Source organism: Trichomycterus rosablanca, chromosome 15 (assembly GCF_030014385.1).
Source record: "Trichomycterus rosablanca isolate fTriRos1 chromosome 15, fTriRos1.hap1, whole genome shotgun sequence".
NCBI classification, from domain to species: Eukaryota; Metazoa; Chordata; class Actinopteri; order Siluriformes; family Trichomycteridae; genus Trichomycterus; species Trichomycterus rosablanca.
The window spans coordinates 13,915,640-13,931,941 of NC_086002.1; the positions used below are offsets into that span (position 1 = coordinate 13,915,640).

The 16,302-nt window shown below is 38.2% G+C and overlaps 1 protein-coding gene across 5 annotated transcripts in view; it reads right to left on the bottom strand.

Moving 5' to 3' along the window:
• The window catches only part of dmd (dystrophin), a 217,575-nt gene that overhangs the window by 26,978 nt on the left and 174,295 nt on the right, over nt 1-16,302 (bottom strand). For all 5 annotated transcript variants that reach the window (XR_010014843.1, XM_063010432.1, XM_063010434.1 and 2 more), the window contains 9 exons: nt 15,389-15,546; nt 15,108-15,274; nt 14,031-14,142; nt 12,919-13,055; nt 11,942-11,980; nt 10,593-10,658; nt 9,351-9,416; nt 7,797-7,955; nt 7,477-7,717 (listed from right to left, as the gene is read on the bottom strand). Coding sequence is in view for 4 of the 5 variants with exons in the window: in XM_063010432.1 (XP_062866502.1) it covers nt 7,477-7,717; nt 7,797-7,955; nt 9,351-9,416; nt 10,593-10,658; nt 11,942-11,980; nt 12,919-13,055; nt 14,031-14,142; nt 15,108-15,274; nt 15,389-15,546 (1,145 nt within the window). In the remaining variant the exon portion in view is untranslated. The remainder of the gene's footprint in view (nt 1-7,476; nt 7,718-7,796; nt 7,956-9,350; nt 9,417-10,592; nt 10,659-11,941; nt 11,981-12,918; nt 13,056-14,030; nt 14,143-15,107; nt 15,275-15,388; nt 15,547-16,302) is intronic.

Consider the following 16,302-nt stretch of genomic DNA (forward strand, 5'->3'; position numbering starts at 1 on the left):
TCTTCTCGTTGTGCAGCGTTTTCTGCCACACTTTTTCCTTCCCACAGACTTCCCACTGAGGTGCCTTGATACAGCACTCTGGGAACAGCCTATTCGTTCAGAAATTTCTTTCTGTGTCTTACCCTCTTGCTTGAGGGTGTCAATGATGGCCTTCTGGACAGCAGTCAGGTCGGCAGTCTTACCCATGATTGCAGTTTTGAGTAATGAACCAGGCTGGGAGTTTTTAAAAGCCTCAGGAATCTTTTGCAGGTGTTTAGAGTTAATTCGTTGATTCAGATGATTAGGTTAATAGCTCGTTTAGAGAACCTTTTCATGATATGCTAATTTTTTGAGATAGGAATTTTGGGTTTTCATGAGCTGTATGCCAAAATCATCAGTATTAAAACAATAAAAGACCTGAAATATTTCAGTTGGTGTGCAATGAATCTAAAATATATGCAAGTTTAATTTTTATCATTACATTATGGAAAATAATGAACTTTATCACAATATGCTAATTTTTTGAGAAGGACCTGTATATATATATATATATATATATATATATATATATATATACAGGGGTTGGACAAAATAACTGAAACACCTGGTTTTAGACCACAATCATTTATTAGTATAGTGTAGGGCCTCCTTTTGCGGCCAATACAGCGTCAATTCGTCTTGGAAATGACATATACAAGTCCTGCACAGTGGTCAGAGGGATTTTAAGCCATTCTTCTTGCAGGATAGTGGCCAGGTCACTACGTGATGCTGGTGGAGGAAAACGTTTCCTGACTCGCTTCTCCAAAACACCCCAAAGTGGCTCAATAATATTTAGATCTGGTGACTGTGCAGGCCATGGGAGATGTTCAACTTCACTTTCATGTTCATCAAACCAATCTTTCACCAGTCTTGCTGTGTGTATTGGTGCATTGTCATCCTGATACACGGCACCGCCATTGGATGCACATGGTCCTCCAGAATGGTTCGGTAGTCCTTGGCAGTGACGCGCCCATCTAGCACAAGTATTGGGCCAAGGGAATGCCATGATATGGCAGCCCAAACCATCACTGATCCACCCCCATGCTTCACTCTGGGCATGCAACAGTCTGGGTGGTACGCTTCTTTGGGGCTTCTCCACACCGTAACTCTCCCGGATGTGGGGAAAACAGTAAAGGTGGACTCATCAGAGAACAATACATGTTTCACATTGTCCACAGCCCAAGATTTGCGCTCCTTGCACCATTGAAACCGACGTTTGGCATTGGCACGAGTGACCAAAGGTTTGGCTATAGCAGCCCGGCCGTGTATATTGACCCTGTGGAGCTCCCGACGGACAGTTCTGGTGGAAACAGGAGAGTTGAGGTGCACATTTAATTCTGCCGTGATTTGGGCAGCCGTGGTTTTATGTTTTTTGGATACAATACGGGTTAGCACCCGAACATCCCTTTCAGACAGCTTCCTCTTGCGTTGGCCACCAGACTGGTCCAATTTAGCCATGAAACCTCCCACACTAAAATGACAGGTGTTTCAGTTATTTTGTCCAACCCCTGTATATACACATATACACACACACTGATCAGCCATAACATTAAAACCACCTCTTTGTTTCTGCACTCGCTGTCCATTTTTTCAACTCCACTTGCCATATAAAAGCACTTTGTAGTTCTACAATTACTGACTGTAGTCCACCTGTTTCTCTGCATGCTTTGTTAGCAACCTTTCATGCTGTTCTTCAATGCAGGACTCTCACAGGACCACTACAGAGTAGGTATTATTATAGGTGGTGGATCATTCTCAGCACTGCAGTGACACTGACATGGTGGTGGTGTGTTAGTGTGTGTTGTGCTGGTGTGAGTGGATCAGACACAGCAGCACTGATGGAGTTTTAAACTCCTCACTGTCTCTGCTGGACTAAGAGACTGAGAATACTCCACCAACCAAAAATATCCAGCCAACAGCGCCCTGTGACCACTGATGAAGGTCTAGACGATGACCAACTCAAACAGCAGCAATAGATGAGTGATCGTCTCTGACTTTACATCTACAAGGTGGACCAACTAGGTTGAAGTGTCTAATAGAGTGGACAGTGAGTGGACATGGTATTTAAAAACTAAAGCCATACCAGCACAACACACACTAACACACCACCACCATGTCAGTGTCACTACAGTGCTGAGAATGATCCACCACCTGAATAATATCTGCTCTGTGGTGGTCCTGACCATTCAAGTACAGGGTGAGAGCAGGCTAAAAGTATGTAGAGAAATAGATGGACTAATTGTAGAACTACAAAGTGCTTCTATATGGTAAGTGGAGCTGATAAAATAAACAGTAAATGTAGAAATAAAGAGGTGGTTTTAATGTTATGGTTGATCAGTGTATATTTATATTTTTAAACAACATTTCTGTCAGACTTTTGTTTAAGTTAATAAGAGGTCCTGCACTATCAGCATTTTAATGTTATGAAAAAAGGGATGTTTTTAGATTTATTTTATCATATTTTATATTACAATACGGAATAATTCCTAGTTTATTAAGGGCTTGTGTTTAAGCACATGCTTAACACCAGCAAAAAAGTGCAATCGAGTACAATTTGATTTTCTTAGCATTAGCAATGTGATTTAACAAATCAGGACATTATACTTAGTGAAATTAGGCATGTAAATTAGAAACAGAGAAGGGTAACTATTGAGCTAATGTTTACTTTGCAAGATGCAGTTATCGTGTTGACAATGGAAGTTACTTTGTTGCAAAAGACCATGAGGAAAAGCAGATTTTCCAAAACTGTTGACATACACCGACCAGGCATAACATTATGACAGGTGAAGTGAATAACACTGATTATCTCTTCATCACGGCACCTGTTAGTGGGTGGGATATTTTAGGCAGCAAGTGAACATTTTATCCTCAAAGTTCATGTGTTAGAAGCAGGAAAAATGAGCAAGCCTGAGGATTTGAGCGAGTTTGACAAGGGCCAAGTGGTCAGTATCTATCAAAAGTGGTCCGAGGAAGGAACAGTGGTAAACCGACAACAGGGTCATGCACGTGGGGAGCGAAGGCTGGCCCGTGCGGTCCGATCCAACAGACGAGCTACTGTAGCTCAAATTGCTGAAGAAGTTAATGCTGGTTCTGATAGAAAGGTGTCAGAATACACAGTGCATCACAGTTTGTTGCATATGTGGCTGCATAGCCGCAGACCAGCCAGGGAGCCCATGCAGAGCCCTGTCCACCGCCGAAAGCACCAACAATGGGCACGTGAGCATCGGAATTGGACCACCGAGCAACGGAAGAAGGTGGCTTGGTCTGATGAATGGATGGATGGACGGGTGCGTGTACGTCACTTACCTGAGGAACACACGGCACCGGGATGCACTTTGGGAAGAAGGCAAGCCGGCGGAGGCAGCGAGATGCTTTGGGCCATGTTCTGCTGGAAAACCTTGGGTCCTGCCATCCATGTGGATGTTACTTTGACACGTACCATGTTCACCCTTTCATGGAAACAGTATTCCCTGATGGCTGTGGCCTCTTTCAGCAGGATGATGCTCCCTGCTACAAAGCAAAAATGCTTTAGGAATTATTTGAGGAGCACAACAATGAGTTTGAGGTGTTGACTTGGCCTCCAAATTCCCCAGATCTCAATCCAATCGAGCATCTGTGGGATGTGCTGGACAAACAAGTCTGATCCATGGAGGCCCCACCTCGCAACTTACAGGAGTTAAAGGATCTGCTGCTAACATCTTGGCGCCAGATACCACAGCACACCTTCAGGGGACTAGTGGAGTCCATGCCTCGACGGGTCAGAGCTGTTTTGGCAGCAAAAGGGGGATCAGCACAATATTAGGAAGGTGGTCATGATGTTATGCCTCATCGGTGTATATTCTGTATCTAAATTATAGCTATTTATTCTTTAGATGTGTTTCCTCATTGACTGACAGAGAAGCCATTTCCACTCATACACCGTAGTTGTAGACACATGTAGGATAGAAACTAACAACATACACAGTATATCAGAGTGCTTAGCCAAGGCATTACTCTTTATTTAACATCTCAGTATAAATGTCAGTTTCATGATGTTAATTTCACACTGTTACACTACATTATACATCGTTTGTAGCTAGTGCTCTTGTGGTCTCCAGATCACAAGCCTGACATAAGTTACCCAGTGCAAGTACATTCTGACCAAATAATAACAATTACAAAAATCCTCTGTTTATTTTATACCTTATAAAATATAAAAATATATCATATACAATATAAAATAACAAATGCACCTGTAAAAGATATCAGTTATTTTCATGTGAATTAAAATGTGTTGAATAGAAAGTACTGTTTCTATATACAACACATCGAAGTTGGAAGATCGTTTTTCATAAATATCTTTTTTATGCTCAGTGTAACAGCTTGGCAAAATAAAGCAAAGCTAAATTTCAGTTTATTCCGTTAAAATAAGCCAACACAAGTATGCAACCCTTTGATGCTTTCATTTCATTTATATATAATAAAATATACATATTGAGTGCGTGTGTCCACTTTGAATTTCTACACAATGCCTTTTGAGTTTGTATAAACAAACAGAAGGGACAAAATAGTTAGAAACACAGGAATGGGAACTGCTACAGAGTCATAGCAAAGATCTTAAACATATCTGTTTGTACAACACGTGTGAAACTACAAATCATCTCTGTACATGCCCTACACAAGATTTTACAACATGCTTTACAGTAATGGTCCCCAACCACCGGGTCGCGGACCAGTACCGGTTGCCGGGCCGCACAGAATTGGAGATCGCTAGAAAACCAGTTTCAACTGCTTTTATTTCGTGTGTTATTGTCTCGTATCACCACTAGGTGGGAGCAGAGTCTCGTTGCAGCAAAAAAAAGCTCATTTTGTATCATTTGTGAGCAATAATATTAAATCCTCCCTTCACCGCCGGTCCGTGAAATCATATCTTGTATGAAACCCGGTTTGTGGTGCAAAATACATCGAGGACAGCTGTTCTACAGGATAACGATAAGCAAATAAAGCAAGCACACACTCATAAATATATGCAAAACAACATAAATAAAACTCAGTAGCTCTGCTGCTCATGTTTAGGGAAAGAAAGGTTACGTATAGGATTTATTAAAAACTATACAAATAGGTGCTGTTCTGGGACATTCTGAAGGAAAATTTAATCTTAATGGCCAGGACACAAAATCTACAAACATATAGACTGGTTTTCCATAATGAATTTTATCCAACTGAACATTATGGAGGATTTTGTAATTGCAAGTCTATAGAAGACTTTTTGTAACTTTTGGAAGTAAACAATTTGTGAAGAGGAACAAAATGAACCACAGTGGTGCAAAAAGCAAAGTTTTTCTTGCTGGTGATGTCTCAGAAATGTCATTGCCAAAAATGGTTTTGCAACAAATTATGACTGGTGGTTATTTTTAGTATCTAAATAAAAACTTTTCTTCTATTAATATACACAAATGGGCTAAAACACCCAAGGTCACCCCCAAAAATGTGCATGGCAATACCAATTTTGTAACAGTTTGGCATGTCATGGTCAAGAATATATTAAATGTCAAGTTGATGGTAGTTACTGGGTTGAATGCAGTAATTACCTGACTTACTCTGATAAAGGCCAAATTGTTATGACCTAATTACAAGATTAAAGTATCTCCAAAAAAGTAAGGGGTGCACACAGGCAGCCCTAGTGAGTAACCACCAAAAGTGGTCCATGGAAAAACCGCCAACAGGTTGTTGGACGGCCAAAACTCATTGATGCCAGAGGACATTAATCCTGGTAATTACATTTTTGTGTCAAAACATACAGTGCGGCTTTGTAGAGAAGGACAGAATTAATTTTGTCTGATTTTAAACTTGTTATAACTGTAGAGATGACGTTGGTAAGATGGCGGACGTAGTACATCTGAGGTTGCGCGCATACTGCACACGCGCGTACTGAAAGAGCGTACTGCTTTACCGACCGAGCAGTGTGTACTGCCTCGAATCTAGTACGTACTGTTTGAGTATGAGATTTCGGACACAGTCCATGACTCAGCAGGACAGCTTATTACACCATATTAGGCAGACGGTTTAACTATATTGGGTCGTTGTGGTTGTGTATGCTTATAAACACATACTTTTTGTTCATATTTATAAGAACAAAATCAAAAGGCATTACATCTCTAAATTCAAAGTGGATCTAATCACTGGAAGTAAATTCATTAACAAAGACAAACGTGGTTTGATAAATGTTTTATATACTCAATATATAAAGACACAAAGCACCAAATTAACACTATCTTTTTTCATAAAAGATTCATTCTTCTAGATGTCCATGCCTGACTATTATAACACCATTCTTATTAAAATTCTGGTACAAACTGCCTTATTTAAAATAAATACACTATATTAAGAAAATAAAGTAGTAAAGAAAAAGTAATACACCGATGAGGCATAACATTATGACCACCTTCTTGTTTCTACACTCACTGTCCATTTTATCAGCTCCACTTACCATATAGAAACACTTTGTAGATCTACAATTACTGACTGTAGTCCATCTGTTTCTCTACATACTTTTAAGCCTTCTTTCACCCTGTTCTTTAATGGTCAGGACCCCCACAGGACCACTACAGAGCAGGTATTATTTGGGTGGTGGGTCATTCTCAGCACTGCAGTGACACTGACATGGTGGTGGTGTGTTAGTGTCTGTTGTGCTGGTATGAGTGAATAAGACACAGCAGTGCTGCTGGAGTTTTAAACACCTCACTGTCACTGCTGGACTAAGAATAGTCCACCATCCAAAAACATCCAGGAAACAGCTCCCTGTGGGCACCGTCCTGTGACCACTGATTAAGGTCTAGAAGATGACCAACTCAAACAGCAGCAATAGATGAGCGACCGTCTCTGACTTTACATCTACAAGGTGGACACACTAGGTAGGAGTGTCTAATAGAGTGGACAGTGAGTGGACACAGTATTTAAAAAGTCCAGCAGCGCTGCTGTGTCTGAGCACAACACACACTAACACACCACCAGTGTCAGTGTCACTGCAGAATGATCCACCTCCCAAATAATATCTACTCTGTGGTGGTCCTGTGGGGGGTCCTGACCATTGAAAAACAGTGTGAAAGCAGGTTAAAAAGGTATGTAGAGAAATAAATGGACTACAGTCAGTAATTGTAGAACTACAAAGTGCTTCTATATGGTAAGTGGAGCTGATAAAATGGACAGTGAGTGTAGAAACCAGGAGGTGGTTTTAATGTTATGGCTGATCGGTGTATTTTAAAGCATTCAAATTCTTTTCACTGTTAACATGATGCATTTCCAAACTACTGATTTAAATTTGATTAACTCATGTCTTATAAACAGATCAGATCAAAGTAATGAACATGTAAATGCATTTAACTACTAACTTCAATTAGTTTTACAGTAATAAAGGGGCTGTATTTTATTATTATCTTGTTAGCATTGATAGTAATGATAAAATCATGTCCTACCAACCTGCTCCAGTAGTTGTCTAAGCCGCTTAAGCTGAGACTCAAGCTGCTTGTTATGATCTTCTAAAATTTGCATTCTGGCTTCCAAGCGACCCTTATGCTGCCTCAGTAGTTTTGCCTCGGCAATAAGTTCAGCGTCCCGATTCTGGGGTGAAATCGGGAGCATCTGTGGGGGGGAGGGAAGTGGTGAAAGCCCCTTGTGACCGTGGGCTTTTTTAAGTCGATCATATTCTGACTGTAGCTTCCTGAAACAGTAACAATAACAATGACTATTAGAACTGTAATCAAGTAAAGAGAATATCAGATAAAAAATGATTTTAATACCTATTTTCTAGCTCTAGATCAGTTAGAACTCTCTCAAGCTCTCCCTTCTCATCACTTTCCATTGATAGAAGGATCTGTGCTGGACTCTGGGGCTGGTTTATTGGGGAGCCTTGATTAAGACTATGACAGTAATGCTGGATCAGTAGATGCTCATCATCCCTGTAATTATACAAACACATGGTCAGCAGTTATTTAAATCTGGTAACTCTCTCATGGATGCCATTGTTGCCCAGTTTTTCTTTTATTGTTGAATTCTGTACATTGACCTTAACTGAAGCAAGTGAGGCCTGCAGTTCTTGTTTGTCAGTTTTTTTGTGACCTCCTGGATGACTCGTTGATGCGCTCTTGGTGAAGTTTTAATAGGCCCACCACTGTTCAAAGTTTTCTCCTATTGTGGATAATAGCTCTCATGGTGGTTCACTGGAGTCCGAAAGGCTTAGCAATGGCTTTGTAAGCCTTTTTAGATTAGTAGATTTTAATTACTTCTTAACATTGCCAGACAGGTTATATTTAGGTGATGTTTAGATTGGATGAAAGGGTCTGGCAGTAATCATGCCTGGGTGTGGCTAGTCAAATTAAACCCATTTTTTTCTATTTTATTTATGCATTTTCTCCTACTTTCTCCCAATTTAGTGCAGTAAATTTGTCTTCTGCTGCTGGGGGATCCCTGATTACAGTTGAGGAGGGTATATTGCTGTTCATGCCTCCTCCGACCCGTGCGCAGCCCTAAGCTGAACCCTTTTTTACCTATGCACTCTGTACAGGCACCTCTCCATCTGCCAATCAGGGTCCTTACACATTGTTAACAGATCCCACCCACATAGTCCAGTCATCCCTCCATAAAGGCACTGGCAATTATGAACGCTAGATGGCACCCAGCCGACCGGTTTCGAACCGAGGAGGTCAGAATCTCGGTGCTGGTGTGCTAATAAAATATCCCGCTGCGCCACCTGGGTGCCAAATTAAACCCAATTCTTTTATTTTATCTTAGTAACTGCTTGATTACTGTACCATAGGGTGAGATAAGTTTTAAATAAATCATTATCTTACATAAATGGAATAATTATTTAAAAGCTTTTTTTTTATTTTATATTAAAATTAGTTGGAAAATCTAAAACATTTAAATGTGACAACTAAGCAAAAACAGTGGAAATTTAAATTGAAAAGAGGCAAATACTTTTTTTTAAAGCACTGTAGTTAGTGTTGAATAAAAAGTGATTTGTTCATTTTCATATTTGTAAGTGTTTAATGATTTAGTAACTCATTTACTGATATGTTTATTTTTTCCTGGTGTAAATTTGTTTTTAGATTTGTTTTTACATTTGTTCAGTTAATTGTTAAGTGTTTTTTAATGGGTATTTATTTTTCAAAATGGTTAATTTGTTGTTAAATCGATTTATTTGTTTTATAGTTTATTAGTCTGTTTTTTATTATTTATTAATGTACCATGATTTGGCACATTTTTTGTATTTTACATGGAAACAATTTATTGTGCTTTCAAATGTGTGTTTCCAATCTATTAGAACTTAAACAAGTAAACAGAAGTTAGCTTACATGCTCTCGTTAGGCGAAATATTGTCATTCATGTATGAGCCGTTCCGATTTTCCATTTCAGCTAGCCTGTAATATACACAAACAAGATGTTTCTCTGTTACACAAATTCACAACAAAATAATAATATTCTTTTAACAATGCTCACATATTTGAAGAATTAATGCTAATTTATGTACAATTTATGCGGAAGAAGAGGGTACGGGTACTGGACTGGCCTGCCTGCAGTCCTGACCTGTCCCCAATAGAGAATGTGTGGAGAGTTTTAAAATGAAAAATGCGACAACGACCCTATACTGTTGCACATCTTAAGACGTGTTTGCAGGAAGAATGGGACAAAATAAAAGCTGAAACACTAAATCACTTGGTGCGGTGAAAAGGAATAGCAACATTAAAAGCAACTTTTTTTGGAATGTGTTGCAGGCCTGAAATGCAGAAATGGATGTTTATTAATAAATGAAATGAAGTTGAGCAGACAAAACATGAAATATCTTAGGTTCATCCTGTCTGCAATCAAATAAAAGTCAAAGTAAATGTAAGAAACTCTGTGTTTTTTTTAATTACTTGCTTTTTTCATGCAGTCCCAACTTTTTTTGATTTGGGGTTGTAAAATAATAATTATAAAACAGATAGTTCCGGTCCTAAAATCTGATTGGCTGGGCCGCGTTCAAAGCTGTTGTAAAATTCCCGATATATGCACACCTATGACCACCTCACATCATTCCATATTAATACGCCACTGAAAAGAAAAAGTACAAACTTGGTTGAACACTATTTTAAGTCATGTACTATACATGGAAATGTCTAGATTAATATAAACAGTAATCCTAATCATTAAGTGAGTGTTTCGTCCAAGAAATAGTGTAATAGTGTTTGTGGAGGAATGTTTATTGCGAATGTTATGTTCGCCCTCATGTTGCCTAGCAACACTGTTAACGGACTACCTGATTTCACGGAAGAATGCTTTTTGTAAGTGTATTTGTAAATAAAAACATTTATAAATTGAACATTGTTGTATTTTATTATATTTTATGTTGACCGCCGTTTTATAAAAGCAATAAGTCGCACGGTCTCTCGTGGCTTATTGCTTTATCATGTAACAGAGGATTCCTGAGGTCCACAAAATGGGTACAAACCTTCATATACATGAACTTAGGTCAAACAAATTTATCATCATTAAATCCTTTTTTTAAATAAACCAAGCATTTTAAATGCGCTCAGATATTACCACAGTTCACATCTTACCTGCTAGCATAATGTTCAATACGTGAGTGGGTGTCATCATGTGACAGCTGTGGAGAAGACGCTGGGCTACAAAACACACAATATTAATAATATAAAAGATAGTCCCAGTAAAATGCTTATTCATAACTCATTCAAGTGTAACAAAATGTTCTTAAAAGCTTAAGCTATACAATATTCTAAAAAGTAAAACAAGCTGAAATAAATACTACAGATTCAAGTTTCTCTAAGAAAAATATGATCATATGACAAAATAGAGGTTTGTATAACCAATCAGGTGCAGTATTGGGTCAAATACAGCCATGGGTGCCAATTTAGTTTGTATGGTTCAGAAAAGATAATCTATAGAGATCTCGGTCTGTGTAGGGCTAGGCTAGACTGTGCATTGAATGTACGTGAGCTTTGAGCCCCTAGACGCATTTGCATGAAAACTACTGTGCTTAATGTAGACACATGGACTTGAGGATACTTTGGAAAACCATTGTCACTTAACACAGTCTATCATTGCAACAAGAAAAGCAACTCTATTATGCAAAAAAAGCTGTACATAAATTTCCATGCAGAACCACTGCTGACAGTCTACTGCTAAAAACAGCGGACAGACGTGTTTTGGTCAAATGAGTCCATTTTTCAGCTTGTTTACAGGAAAAACAGACACCGAGTTCTCTGCCAAAGACTAAAGCGACAACCTAGACTGTTATCAGTGACTGGTGTAAAAGCCAACATCTGTCAGATTATGTCGTACATTAGTGCCCATGGCATATGTGTGAAGGTACCATTGATGAATATTAGGATTCTAGAGAGACACATGCTCCCATCAAAGCAACATAATTTCCCAGAAAGTCCATGATTATTTCAACAAGACAATGCCAGATCTCATTCTGCACCTGCTACAACTGTGTAGCTTAGTGTGTGTTTGTTTTGACTGGCTTGCAATCAGTCCAGATTTGTCTCTAATTAAAAATGTGTGGTTCATCACGAAGAGTAAAATCAGACACTGGAGACTACAGACGGTTGAGCAGCTGATGTCTCGTTTTAAGCAAGAATGGGCAAAAATTCCACTTGCAAAATGATAACAATTAGAATCCACAGTGCCAAAACCATTAAAAAACTATTAATAGGAAAAATGATGGAACACAGTGGTACACATGCCGCTGCGTCGCAGGCATCAGATTCTATATTTGTTCATGCTTACAAATTACAATTAAGTTTGTCACTAAAAACACTGGAAATCTTTCCTTGTTCTTTTGTCAAACTTAAAATAGGGTTTGTAATTTTACTTTACTTCTTTAAAATTTTTTAAGTAATAAAATACTTGTGTGTAATGTAATTAACATAATAAAAGTACTCACAGATGGTCAACAGGCCAGAAGTTTATCAGCGTAACAGGACTGCAAAAAAATAAAATGAATAAATATCAAACACAGTCAATCTGCATTAAGCTAAACACAAGTTAAAAAATACATATAGTTTATGTTCCTCTCTTCATTATTACTCCAACTATTCACAAATATACACCGATCAGGCATAACATTAAAACCACCTCCTTGTTTCTACACTGACTGTCCATTTAATCAGCTCCACTTACCCTACAGAAGCACTTTGTAGTTCTATAATTACTGACTGTAGTCCCATCAGTTTCTCTACATACATTTTTACCCTGCTTTCACCGTTCTTCAATGGTCAGGACCACTACAGAGCCGGTATTATTTAGGTGGTGGATCATTCTCAGCACTGCAGTGACACTGACATGGTGGTGGTGTGTTAGTGTGTGTTGTGCTGGTCTGAGTGGATCAGACACAGCAGTGCTGATGGAGTTTTGAACACTTCACTGTCACTGCTGGACTGAGAATAGTCCACCAACCAAAAATATCCAGCCAACAGTGCCCCATGGGCAGCATCCTGTGAACACTGATGAAGGTCTCGAAGATGACCGACTCAAACAGCAGCAATAGATGTGCGATCGTCTCTGGCTTTACATCTACAAGGTGGACAAACTAGGTAGGAGTGTCTAACCGAGTGGACGGTGAGTGGACACGTTATTTAAAAACTCCAGCAGCGCTGCTGTGTCTGATCCACTCACAAACTAACACACCACCACCATGTCATTATCACTGCAGTGCTGAGAATGATCCACCACCTAAATAATACCTGCTCTGTGGTGGCCCTGTGGGGATCCTGACCAGTAGTAGTACAAAGTGCTTCTATAAAATGGACAGTGTGTGTAGAAAACAGGTGGTGGTTTTAATGTTATGGCTGATCGGTGTACACATGCAATGTACAATAATAGCACCTGTTCTAACAATAAAGTAATTACAAAACATCTCACGTTTCCATGTTGTCACCCTCCAGTATGGTCTGAACAGGGAGGTAGCCCATCCGGGGGTGCTTGGCAAAATAGCGTTTTGTCCTGAACTTGTTTTTTAGCACCTTGGCAAAATCTCTGACATCTTCTCCAGAAGTCGTCTTATGCAACAACAAAAAAGCAAATTAAATGTATTAAATTTTACCACTACTGATTATCCAAAATTTGAAGCAAAATGTAGGTGTGTGTCAATAGTTGGAAGTACAAAATAACTTGATATTTAGAACTGAAAATATGAGGGTTCTTCAAAAAGTTTCCACATTTTTTAAACTCTATTAATTAAGAACTTCAAAAACAAATGACATCACTTTACTACATAGTCACCTTCCGATGCATTTTTCCCAGCGTCATACCAACTTTTGGTTTCACATCATCATCACATGAAAATCTTCTTCCCGGTCCAAAAAGGTGGAAATCAGATGGCGCTAAATCCGGACTATAAGCTCTCTCAGACATGACCGATTTCTAATCTTTCATCCTCATTGATTACAAAGATAATATAAAAGTGCAGAAACCTTTTGAAGATCCCTAATAACTATAAACAATTCAGTGAGCATATATGCACGCTGAGGAAAAAAAAAAAGATTAAAAAATTAGTTAAGATGTCTTGTAAAAGTAAACTACAAAGCCGCCAGTGTGAGGACCATCAATTTGTTAGACATCATATTCTGAAACTATAAGTATAAATAGTGTGTTATTTCCCTTTTGTGCCTAAACGTGGTGCCCATTTAGTCAAAAGAGCATTTGTGCAATCAGGAACTGATGCTGAATGACAAGGCCTCCAAATCATCTTAAGTGTTTATTTTGTTGAGGCCACTGGAGTTCTACCTGTGCCCAGAGGCCCAGTCAGATTAAAAGAACTGTGCACAAAGTTTTGGCTATACTGTTTGCTCAGTTTTAAGGATAGCATAAATTATTCACAGTTAAGGATAAAATAATTAACAATTGTCTAGTAGTTCATGTTTCTGGCTTATATTTAAGGTAAACGTTAATGACAATAATGACAGTCAATTTGTAAAAGGAATAACTACCATATGTCTAAAAAGATTACAAAGTAATAACACTGTCAGACGTACCGGAGTGCAATATTCAACCATGGGATACTGCATCTTATGTCCTTTAGCCACTCGGCCAGAGAAAAAGCAGCTTTGGCAGATGTCGTAGTTAAAGTGCTTTAAGCTTCGGTACCTGTGAAGTAGGTTCAGTAATATATAAAACCAGATATTTAAAAAAATAACATAACACCCACATTACATGTGAGATTCAAGTCACAGATTCATGTTTTAATAACTTTTCATAACCTTTTTTTTTTTTTTTTTTATCAAGTGAGCCAATGCTTATGGAACTAAGTAAAGCTGGTTAATGTTTTAAGTGAAAGGACAAAAACAGTGTATATTTATTTGTTGCTTTTATATATGATGGAGACATTTGAATTAGGAATGTAACGATTCACGATACTGGGTTCACAATATGATTTTCTCCTGATTTTTTTAAACAAAATGAAATTAAAGACAAATTATGACAAGTTTCCTTTTAACACTTCTCTAAAAAATAAAATAAAACACTATTTGTGCTTATCTTTTATTTATCTAAATAATGAATGCCCTTTTATTTCAACAAACAATTTTTTAACAAACTATGCCAAATGATATGATATCCCCTACCTGGCAACTTTGTGAAGTGCCGTCAAGCACCAGTGCCCTCTGCTGTTTAAAGTGAATATCGATTCATCTTAAATGAATAACCGATTCGAATCATGGCACATGTGCACCGATTTTTAACTGTCTTGTGGTGCATCGTTACATCCCTAATTTGAATCCATTAATGTTTTCTTTTGAGCATTAACAACAAGCATGAAAAAGTACATTTATTAACTGGATAAATGTAGAGTAGGTTGTTGAGTGCAAGCATATGCAAGAGGCAAAGTGCACACCTCCAATTCTGACACTTGTATAATTAAGAATGATAAATATCGTAAAGTGATTTAATCTTTGATATGGGCTATACATAATGAGAATTGTGAATAGTATGACTCTCATGGTTACTGCTTTTAACTGATAGATAAAATTGTTATTTTATATTTACCAGATTTAGAATTTTAAATGTATCAATTCACATTGTTGGGGTTATCACAGAGGGTAAAAAATAAATACCTGAAGCCGATGATGGGACATTCCTTGCAGATGTTACATTTGGCCTGATGTTTGGCGGTTTCTGCAGCTGCTACACGATGAAGTACAGGGAGCCAGACCATAGACTGTGGCTCCAAACGCATCCAGTCCAGAAAGACTGAAGCCTCCAGTTCTGGCTTGTTATTTGCCTTATGTAAAATGCAAATATAAGAAGAAAAAAATAAAACTGGAAACTGGTGGTACAATTACAGAACATGTATTTTTTCAGAAATGAAAGAATATGACATCCACCACTGACTTACAAACTGAAAGCAGCTGCGTACACTGGGTTCAATGTTGCTTCCTCCAAATGATGCCACCTCACCCAGCTGCCTGGGGATCTGGATCGAGTCATGCAGGAGAAGTCCAAGGCGCCTCTGGTCACAGAAACCTGTGGCACTGGCCACCTGTCTAAATAAAACTAATAAAGAAAGACAGAAGAGCAAAAAATATCAGTCAAATATAAAAGTCCTTTACCAAAAATTGTGTTTAAATTTACAAAAATAAGTAAACGTGTCCTTTAAATCACTGCAAGGACTCTTGGTGCACTATCATTTGCAGAATTTATCTGGTTCTGTGACACTAGAGGCTTTCAAGCATTAACTACCTGTTTAAGGTCCTGCCACAACTCCTTAATAAGTGTTCAAGTCCAGATATTACCTTAATTGTGTTACTTTTGAGCCAAGGACTTGCTCTTGTGCTTCAGATCACAGACTGAGGTCCAGATATTTTCTAAGATTTGGCTCTGAAGCATTGAAGCATCCCACCACAGCACCACCTATATGCTTGACTATTGGTCTGATGTTCTATTGTGAAATGCTGTGTTAGTTTTACATCAGACACAGGAACAACTGAACAGTCCAGAGAACACTGTGCTTAAAACTTGGTAAAACTTCATTTTCACCTTCAACATGACATAAATATTTTTGTCTTCTTTTAATATTCTGACTATATCTGTGAAAAGCTAGGGCTGCATTTCTTAAATGTTCATTTGGGTTATTTTAAGACTAAATGGAGGAGTGGTCAATACGCTTTTATTAAAATTTTGGTAACCTGGCCACTTTTGGAAAGATTTTATTTAAGCGATGCCTAGATTTAATAAATAAATCGAATTTAACATATTTAAAAGCTATATGCCAATGTTTGTATTATGTAATATTTAATCAGTTAATATAGT